Source organism: Gekko japonicus, unplaced genomic scaffold, assembly GCF_001447785.1.
Source record: "Gekko japonicus isolate JY-2015 unplaced genomic scaffold, Gekko_japonicus_V1.1 scaffold317, whole genome shotgun sequence".
Classification (NCBI taxonomy): domain Eukaryota; kingdom Metazoa; phylum Chordata; class Lepidosauria; order Squamata; family Gekkonidae; genus Gekko; species Gekko japonicus.
The window spans coordinates 913449-923949 of record NW_015162487.1 but is presented as its reverse complement, the minus strand read 5'-3'; the positions used below and the strand labels follow the sequence as shown (position 1 = coordinate 923949).

The window sequence follows — 10501 nt, the reverse complement described above, 5'->3', positions numbered from 1 at the left end:
CCCAAGTTGGCCACATCCAGCAGGAACTCATTAGCACTGGCTACATTAGGCCTAACATACAAAGGAGTTCCTGCTACAAAAAAAGCCCTGAGTTTTGATAACAAACAAGGTAAACAGAATAAGAAGCAAAAGGTGGATGTGGCTTCTGGTAACATGGGGGTGCGGCCTAATATGCTAATGAGTTTCTGCTGTTGGGTGTGGCCTATTATGCTAATGAGTTCTTGCTGGGCTTTTTCTACAAAAAAAGCCCTGATAAATAGAATTTACAGATAAATAAAAACAATTTATAGTAGCATAGATTTTAAAAGAAAAAACACAAAACAGGTCGCACTGTTTCATTATATATGTTATTTTCAAGCCGGTGCCATTGGGTCTCTAAGATCTTACTGATCTGGGCTTCATTGAGGTGGTAGGCTTCCATTTCAGCAGGGGAGGCCAAGTTTTTTATTGGCTGCCTGCTGCCTCAGCCAAAGGCCTGGTGGAACAGCTCCGTTTTACAGGCCCTGAGGAACAGTAATATCAGATGGGGGCCTGTTCCACCAGGTTGTGGCCAGGGCAGAAAAAGGCTAAGCAGATGTCTCTTGTATATTTAACAACAAAAGACAAAGCGCATGTAAATCACATTAAGCCAAAGTCTGGCATTGCAGCTGGTGCTGAAAATAAATTTTGAACTGTCCCCAAGAACTAGCAGAGGCTTTAAAAGCAGTGTATTGGGGGGGGGGGGGGTTTAAATATATAAAAAAATTCTTTGCCTTGGAAGCACAAAAGCCTTACGTAGTATCCCCAAGCCCCCACGTTTCCCAGTTGAGGGGAAAATGCTTTTCAAATGACAAAGATGATCTGACTCCAGTGGTAACAGGAGAAAGAATTTTTACTTACAAAAATAGAAGCACGTCTCACATGACATATTCATGTAGGTATATTTAAGTTATTGTGAGCAGATTAACTTCAGAAAGGTTAACATGCTACAGCTCCGAGCCCAGGGAAGAGAGAGAAGATATAATTAAAAACCAAAAGCAAGCAATGGCCAAAGAGGCCGAACATCTGACAGATGAGAGGGCGGGGCCACTGAATGAGAGAATTCTCTTAACCCTTTCCCTCCCAGATCCACTTGCATGCAGAGTTACAATATCCGACAATTTTAGCCATGTCCTACATGAAACAGGTCTGGGCTAGGCAGTACAGCAGCACTCAGAGAAGGCTGTTGGAGAGAACCTTCCTTCCTTCCTCCCCTTTTTTTAAACTCCATCAAGGAAGCCTGTGTCGAGGACAGTTCAGTTCTGTTGCGTGGCTGGTGGCTTTGGAGACCTCCTGCTCCCTGGTTCTGTTCCAGCCCTCCTAACGCACAAGTAACAGAATTTGCCTACAGCTTCCCAGTTGAGATGTGTTCTTTTTTGGGGTGCTCCTAAATCCCAGGGAACTTTGCAGAAAAGCACCTTATACCATTGTAGTTGGCCCATCTTGCAGGGCAAGCTCTTTCCAATCTTAACACATAGCAAGTTTATTTTGCCCATGTGTTGGTGTGGTTCCTTGTAATGGAGCTCCCCACTCTCCAACCCTCATTTCCTTGCAAGAGTGGTATGTATCCAACCAGGCGGTTCCTTTGGAGCCACTGTGCTTTTCCTGAGGGGTCTGCTTTGGCCACCAAGGAATAACATTTCATGGGGCTTGCTGGGCTGCAGTGAGGGGGGGAGCAGGAGAGTCTGGCTCCATGAAGGCTGAGGATGGTAGGCTGTCACGGCTCAGGTGGGGTGTCACCTGACACTGCCACCACTCTGGATTTAAGATCCCTTGAGAAGCCCCAGAGCACCCTCCCAAGACCATCAGACCTCCCTTTTGGCCGAATAATAGGCGTGAGGACCAGGCAGAGTAAATAACAAGGAAAAGGTTTATTTTATAGGAGGTCAAACAAACAAGGTGCAGGAATAATAACAGTAAGTGGGTGAAAAGAAAAGAAATCAAATGCCCAGATGCGTCTAAATATACTGTCCCTAGCTCACTATCTCAAGTGGCCTAGGACTACTCACCCTTCCCTCAGGATGAGGGTTTCTTCCCCACAGCAGCCTCTTTCTTCTGGCTCTGTTCCCTGGGAAGAACAGCTTTTCTTATTGTACCAGTCCCTAGCCCTCTTCTTCCCCATTGGTCAAAATCAGCACCAAAATGTCCCCAGGCCTTCTGGGGTTTGTAGGCCCAGCCTCCCCTACTGCTAGCCAGGGTCCTTGGGCCTAGTAGGCCTCTGGTGGCACAGCCCAGATCACGACATAGGTGTAGGGTTGCCAAATCTTTTTTACCTGGCGGCGGGGGGCTCCTGCGCGCGTGCACAGCCCGGATGTGACGTCATGCCGCCGGGCACACTGGGGGCAGGGCCACAGCCATTTGAGGGGAAAACTCTATGTTTCCCCCTCAAATGGCTGTAGCCGCACCCCCAGCGTGCCTGGCGTCATCACGTCACATCTGGGTGACGTGCACGCCGGGGTGGGGTTTCCCCTGGGGCCCGATTTCGCGGCGGCGGAAATCGGGCCTCCAAAGCGGGGGGAAATCCGCCCCCCAGGGGGAATTGGCAGCCCTATATATGCCACAGGTCAGGAAAGGCACAAATATGTATAGAAAAAGGCCTGCATGGTTAACAAACAAAGTAATGGAAGCTGTAAAAGGTAAGAAGGATTCCTTTAAGTTGTGGAAAGCTAGTCTCAGTGAGGTTGATAAAAGGGAACACAGGCTGTGGCAAATAAAATGCAAGAAACCATGCCAGGAAAAGGGCTCAGGTGATGTCCAGGTGGATCAGTTAGGTCAGGAGGAGCACTCAGCCGGAACAGCAGCACTGCAGCAGGGCAGCAGAAAATTGCCAACCAGTCAGGCCAACAAACCCTCTCTCTCTCCAACAGTCAGCACAAGAACCAAGTCAGCAATGGAGTCAGGTTGGGGAGACTGGCTCCTTTTATGCTCTCTGACCATGCACAGAGGATTTCAAAAAGATACACCCTCTGTGATTGGCCAGAGAGCAGATGCCAAAAAACCCTATTGGCCACTGGGCCACAGGCCACACTAGTGCTCCCCCTCCCTCCCTGGGGAAAGAGGAAGTTGGAGCAAGGCAGGTGCACACAACAGCCCTGCAAAAAGTCACAAAGTTTCAAACTGCAATGCATTTTGCAAATGCATTGCAGTGATTGGCTGGTCTGGGTCCCCTCTTCCCCCCTCTCTCCTGAAAACAGGAGGTAGAGGCGGGAAACAGGAGAAAATGGCGCCAAAGAGGCGGAAACGGCGGGGAAAACGGGGGTTCCGGGCCGCCCTTTAATGTTTAAAGGGCAAAGCAGGGCAAAGCGGCCATTTTTCGGCATTGCCGAAAAAAACCCGAATTTTTTCGGGATTTTTTTCCGGCTTTCAGGAAGCTCATAGAAGGCTATTTCGGGATCCCGAAAGCCGAAAAAAGCCGAAAAACGTTATTTTCGGCTTTTTTTTGGCTCGGGATCCCGAAATGCACATCCCTACTTGAGACTTCTCTGCCTTGACTCCTCGGCAGGGACTATTTGGTGTGGCTGACCTTAAGGTCCAGAAAATTCTCTTTCGGGCTGCTCAGTAAAGTCTTCACCCCATTTTCCTCCTTTACCTAATGCAGCCTTGCCTCCATTAGCTCTCATAACTCATCATGGGCCGTGCTTGCTCACAGATAGACCTAGAACAGGGACCCCCAAATGTTTTCAAGCCTGTGGGCACATTTGGAATCCTGACACAAGGTGGTGGGCACCAGTGTTCCCTCTAGAGTCAGTTTGGTGTAGTTGTTTGGAGCGCGGACTCTAATCGGGGAGAACCGGGTTTGATTCCTCACTCCTCCACATGCAGCTGCTGGTTTGACCTTGGGTCAGTCACAAGTTCTTCCAGAGCTGTTCTCTCAGGAACAGTTCTCAAAAGAGCTCTTTCAGTCCCACCTACCTCACAGGGTGTCTGTTGTGGGGAAGGGGAGGGGGAGGAGATTGTAAGCTGCTCTGAGACTCCGAGTGAAGGGCGGGGTATAAATCTAATCTCTTCTTCTCTTCTTATTCTAAGCTGTTAGTGTGAGCTAGCTCACAGTGTTTTAGCCTCCGGCTGACACATTTTTGTCTCAGGAAAGATGGCTCCAGAGTAAACTAATTTATGCAGTGGCCGAATCGCTCGCTCGCAACTTTAATGCCAGCAGCTCACGTTTTTGCTCAGAGGGAGCATCGGTGGGCACAATGACAAAATGGCTGCCACAGGAGGGTGGAACCAGCCACAAAACATTGGGGAGCGCAGTAACTCTTCAACATTTCAGGCAGAAGCTCTGCTATAACAGGACGCCTTTTAGACTGCATAGCCAGTCGAAGCCCTGCTGGACACAAGCCCCACTTGACCCTGCCCCCTTTCTAAAATATTGGACCTAGCGGTAGGTGATGGGGAAGACTTCTCTCCGCCTGAGACCCTGGAGAGCTGCTGCCAGAGCAGACAAGACGGACCCTGGTGGACCGGGGGGGGGGGGGGGGGTCTGATTCAGTCTAAGGCAGCTTCATGTGTGTATGTTGCCTGCCTCTTGATGGGGGGGGGGTCCTGTATGAATTGGTTTAAATTTTATACACTCGGATGTTAGGAAAGGTGCCGCCAGGCCCCATAGCTCCCACAGGCACCATGTTGGAGACCTTTGGCCTAGAACACTGCAGTCCCAGTGCTTCAGGGTGGGGTGAGGCCCAGCGACCCCTGAGGCCCATCTGTTTTGCTGTAACTGGAAGGGGGTGAGGGTAGAATCGTCGCACTAATTCGTGATCGTGTGGGCTATGTCCCCATAAGCTTTATCTGCTATTAAACAGGGTAATCTCTCGGATTTGTGGACCCTGATGATCTCTTCCTCAGTGGGTGTACGCAAATTAGTTTTCTGTCATTTTTTTTTCAAGAAAAGTGTGTATCTGTTCAACCTAGAAACTGTTCTGTGGTGTGGTTGCAATTCCTCATTAGCACAGATACTGGGTATTTGATGCAGAGATTTTTTACCGTGCATTCGTAGACAATTTCATCTTGAGCACAACTCAAAACAGGCCCACCTCGTCATGGAAGGATCATACCGTGGATTTTGTTATAAAATCTTTTGTCAAAGAGGAGTTTGCAGGACCGTTGCCCATAAAATGACATTTTCCTCCCCTCTCTTCACAGTGTGACATTAGCAATATACTATCACATAAAGAACAGGTAAGCGTGTTTGTTTTTTTCATTGTTGTTCGTAGGTTTGATGCTTTCTAACTTAGTCTCTGGCATCTGAGAAATCCAGAGCTCTTTCTGGTGGTGTTAAGCTAAAGTTCTGGTGTTAGCCCAGAACAGCCCATTGCCCCCAGCACAAACTAGGAATGAATTAATGTCCAGAGATTAGAGTTAAACATGTACTGCGAAGTCACAAGGAAAACCTAACTATAAAACATGAATCTTTTGAAATGTCTGTGAGCACTTTGTCCCATCACAATCGCATTTCAGGCAAGCATTGCAAGACAGCCGTCTAGACCTCTGGAGTGTGTCGCTTCCCCTTCATGATGGATCAAAATCAATAACTTATTTAGAACTGTTGAAGTTGCCCCGGAGAGAAGTAGTTGTGAATGCAAAGACTGAACAACACCCTGGGTGCGTTCAGACGGGGGATTTACAACGGTTAGGGTGCCGGTTCCAACCGGTGTACTTACAGGCGTTCATACGGTGAACATCTGCCTCCCGTCCCTAACCGTTGTAAATCCCTTTAAACCGTTGCACTCTGCCACTAGGTCCCAAGTGGTGGTAAACTGAGTGCAACGGTTGAAAACGGTGCACCCCGGCGTCTGATCGCTCTCCAAACGTTGTACAGCCACTTCCGTCGGAAGCCTGAGGCTTCCGGCTTTCCCCCGCCATTAAAAAAAAAAAAAGCGATATGCGCTCGGGCGAAGCTTCGCCCCGAGCGTTTGTTAAGAAAAAAAAAAAAGCCCTTACTTTAACTTCCCAGAGCAGTCCGGGACTACAGGGAGGCCAGGTTGGGCTTTAAACTTTAAAGGTAAGTCCTTACCTTTAAAGTTTAAATGTAATGGGGGGGGGGGTTGAGCATGCGCAAAAATCACCATTCTCTGAATGGCTGCATATGTGCATGCTCAAACTGTCCTTAAAAAAACCCCAAAAACGCTGACGCCCGCAGCGTGTGAGTGGGCGTCCACCGGAGGGATCCGCAAAAGGGAGGGTAAGTGTGATCGCGTTTCTGCCGGCATAAACTGCACCGGTTCCAACCGGTGCAGTTTATGCTGGCAGAAACGCCCCGTCTGAACGCACCCCCTGTGTGAAATCTGGTTAAAGATTCCCTGTGCCTGGAAGTTCTGTGCACAGCAGCTTTGTAAACGGGGCTGGCAGAGACTGGTGATGGATGCGCACCTCTCCTCACTCTCTCCTCCGTGGAGGACGTTGAGCTCCTCCACTGAAGTTGTGTGTAGCCAGTGTGGTATAGTGGTTAAGAGTGTCAGATTAGTATCGGGAAGACCCACGTTCAAATCCTTACTTGTGCCATTGAAGCTCACTGGGTGACCCTAGGCCAGTCATAGTCTCTCAACCTAACCTACCTTACAGGGTTGTTGTTAGAATAAAATGGAGGAGAGGAGAAGGATGTAAGCTGCTTTGGGTCCCCACTGGGGAGAGAGGTGGGACACGAATGAGTTAAGTAAATGAAGGAAAGAAGGAATTTACTCTGAGGTTGAGGGGAGTCCCTTAATATCAGACTCTCACTTGAATCGTTGCTCAGGCTCTGCTCTTGGATGTATGCCGTTGTAACACATGTAAATATTCGTGAATTACTTGCCAGTGCAAAATCCTCATCTATAACCTGAGCGGTGATATGAAGACTGGGATCCACCCCCCAATACTGTCAGCCTGTCTGCCTTGGAGGGCCCCCCCCCCACTGTTAGCCTGTCTGCCCACTCCGACCTGTGTTAACCGTTTGTGGTGTATTATGTCTGAGAGTGAAGGAGGAAAAACCCACAAACTCTTCTGGTTCACAGAAGTTTCCGTGCCTGATCCCCTGGAGCTGCTTACGAGCCGACAATTGTCAGTATCGAGATTAAAGCTCATAAAGCCTTGAACAGTGCATGAAAAAAGAGCAATTTTCATAACTGTAATTTGTATCCCACCCTTCGTTTTAAGCAGCTTATAGCGCAGCCTCTGTTGAGTCACTCCAGTCGAAGGCCACTGAAATCAGTAGGCTGCGAAGGAAGTAACTTTGCACAGGACTGCACTGTTCAGGGTGGCATTTAACCACAGCAACCCTGTAAGGGAGGCTGGCCTGAAAGGTGTGCCTGTTCCAGAGCCTCTTGGTCGCCTGTTTAGGTGAGCGTGGCCTGAACCCAAGTGTGATTTCTAAGGCAAGTGGCTTTAGACACCTCCAACGCTCGTACATGCAACAGTACACAGGGGAAAATGGAAAAAATTAAAATGTAAGACTTTTTTTAACATATTGCTTGTAGTCTTACTGTTGTCGCTTTAAAAATTTAGAACTGCGCAACTGTGCAGGGAAAAAATGGCGATGGGGAAAGGGGGGTGGGCAGGAAAGGAGACATCGGCCACTGATTGTGTCTGTGGGGGGGGGACATCATGCTTGTCTCTTGGGTTTTTCCAAGATGATGCTAAATGGAATTCAAGTGTTTGTCTTGGTAAAAACTTTGCAAATCCCCACGACGTGACCCTTCCTGTGTTGCAGGGATTCGGACAGATCACTGGATATTTTTGATGAGAAATCTCACCCGCTCACGGTAAAGCTGATTTTTTTCTCCATCTCAGTCTGTCTTGATTGTTTTGAGTGCGTCCAGCCTGAGAAGTGAAGCGGGGTGGCTGAAAAGGAATGGCTAAAAATAACGTAGTTTAAAATTTAAATCTGCTCACTGCAAATGTAAGGTCTTTTTTTTTTTTTTTAAAGAAGATTATGACCCCCTTGTTCAAGGTTGCTTTTCTTTGCAGAGGACACTGTAGGGGGAGACACTTTTGCCAGTGATCACGTAGCACTTAATTTATCGGTTGATACCAAAGACGGGGAAGGCCACCCAGGTATTTGACTCCTCTCTAATGCTGGAGAACTACCTGATTGTTGGCTCAGTTCTGTAACTCTGTGATTCTGTCTGCAAAATGACATGGGCCTTTCCCATCTCGCACAGAGATTGAGAACTGGCACCTGATTCTGATGGAGACGGCCCTGTGTTCTAAGAGACAGGATAGGCTCTGTGACAAAGGATATGGGACTCAGAGAAAGAAGAGCACTCAATGGGGTCCAGTCAGCACCTCTCTACAAAATCCTGGAGAATCTGCAAATTATCAGAAACCCTGTTTGAAATCATGAGCATAAAATTATCTGAAAATAAGCACCGTGTTGGACCCCACAGGTCCATTCTGCTAAAGGGGGGGGGGGGGGTCTCTGGAATTAAGCAGTCATTCTCCAAGCACTTAAAATTAGCTCTCCGGTGCTGCTATTGCCATGGTTTTTATCCCTCCCGCGGTTGCATCTTCTCCCCTTTGTCTTTCACGTGAAGGAAGGAGGGACATGCACATATCTTTGTGCTGGGCAGTGAAACATTATCAGCACCTTTTCCCTTCCAGGTCTCCTCCTCCACACACACCCGTATGCACCCTTGCTCTGGGGAGGGGCCGTGGCGCTATGGCTGTAGCTTAGTGGTACAGCACCTGCTCGGCATGCAGAAGGTCCCAGGTTCAATCCCCAGTATTTCCAGTTAAAAGATCTGGCAGTAGGTGGCACGAAAGTCCTCTGCCAGAAACCCTGGAGAGCGGCTGCCAGTCTGAGGCGGCAGTACTGACCTGGATGGATCAGGGGGGTCTGATTCTGTGTAAGGCAGCTTCATGAATGGGAAAGGAATGGGCTATTGGCACTTTCCCGCCGTTTTTCTGTTTCAATAGGGGGCTCTTCGTATCTCTCAGAACCTGCTCTAAAGCCACCCCCCCCCCCAGTCATTGAGTGAGATTCCTTTTTGGGAAGCTGGGGAATCTGCGGCACAAAAGAGGAGGACGAAACCGCTCGGGCTGGGCCCCCCGTGTAGCCCCACCCTTTGCACATAACTGGTTAAAGGCAACCCGTGCAACCGTCCCTGCCACGCTTTCCAAGAGTAATCCTCACTCGGCCTCTAAAAGTCCCCCCCCCACCCCCACTGTGTCCTCTTTCAGCGGGAAGAGGTTCCGGACGACTACTTCAAGCACGATCCCGATCACAAGCACATCTACCGCTTTGTACGTACACTCTTTAGTGCGGCGCAGCTGACTGCCGAATGTGCAATAGTGACGCTGGTAAGACATAACTGAATCTCCTCTACCTTGATTTTGGTGGTTGGTTTTTTTCCCGGGGGGGGGGGGGGTAGTGGTGGTGGAGAATTTCATGGAATCTGCAGCTCATGCACCAGGATTATTTTATAGATCTCCCACACTTCTCTTTAATAGGGGCTCAAAGCCGCTCGGTGGTGGTGGAAAGCGCCGTCAAGTCACAGCTGACTCACGGTGACACCCCCCCCCCGTAGGGTTTTCAGGGCAAGAGATGTCCTATCCTGCCTCTGTGTAGCAACCCTGCACTTCCTTGGTGGTCTCCCATCCAAGTACTCCCCCAAGAGCACTGCGATCAGGGGCCCAGAACCGATTGGCCCTCCTGAGTCTTGAGGAGGCCAGGCTGGCGACAACCAGGGCCAGGGCTTTCTTGGTGGTGGCTCCGTTCTGGTGGAACGAGCTCCGCAGGGCCTGTAAAATAGAGCTCATCCACCAGGCTTTTGGAGCCGCCGCCACCGTTAAGTATCATTAACAATTAACAGCTGAAGGATAGAGAGCCCGGTTGTCCCTGGAATGTCTAATAACAGCCCGAGCCAGTCGCCCGAAAGACATCCGAAGAAGACCTAGGAGCTGACTGTGTGATGTGAGAACCGAGTATCATTAAATATCCAAGTTACTTGGATGTGAGAACCAAGTATGGCAGCCATCGTTAAATCGATGACAATAATACTAGCCCTTGTTACGTTAGGCGGTTAAATGGTTTTAGCCAGGGGTCGTTTCATAGAAAAAGAGCTAGGGGAACTCATTAGCATAACTCATTAGCATATGCCACACCCCCTGACATCACCGGAAGTGTGTCATAAGGCCACACCCCCTGCCCCCAACGGTCCCGGCCGCCGCTGGCCTTGCAGCTCCACTGCTGAGCCCCATGAGGGGCCCGGCGGTGGACCTGCAAGGCCGGTGGGAGTGCAAGGAAGCCCCGCGAAGGCCCGCCCTGGCCCCAGGCAGGCAGGGGTGGGGAGAGGTAGGGAGGAAGCAACTTACCCTCCCTCTTCTCCTGCCTCCTCCTGGCTGAATGAGGGCCGGAAGCGGGGCAGCGGGAGCGGGGGGCTGGGCTTCGTCATGTGCCCCGCCCCCCGTACCTCGCCCGGGGGAACTGCGATCCCCCGCGATTCCCCCCGAAATGACCTCTGGTTTTAGCGTTGTTTTAACTGTTCTGTTGTAATTTATGGGTTGATTTTTA

General features: G+C 49.8%; 1 protein-coding gene across 1 annotated transcript in view; it reads left to right on the top strand.

Annotated features, from left to right (window-relative positions):
* CCNYL1 (cyclin Y like 1) overlaps nucleotides 1–10501 on the top strand; it is a 52032-nt gene that overhangs the window by 24109 nt on the left and 17422 nt on the right. The window contains exons 5-7 of the mRNA XM_015405944.1: nucleotides 5158–5193; nucleotides 7700–7751; nucleotides 9169–9288. Of these exons, the coding sequence (XP_015261430.1) occupies nucleotides 5158–5193; nucleotides 7700–7751; nucleotides 9169–9288 (208 nt within the window). The remainder of the gene's footprint in view (nucleotides 1–5157; nucleotides 5194–7699; nucleotides 7752–9168; nucleotides 9289–10501) is intronic.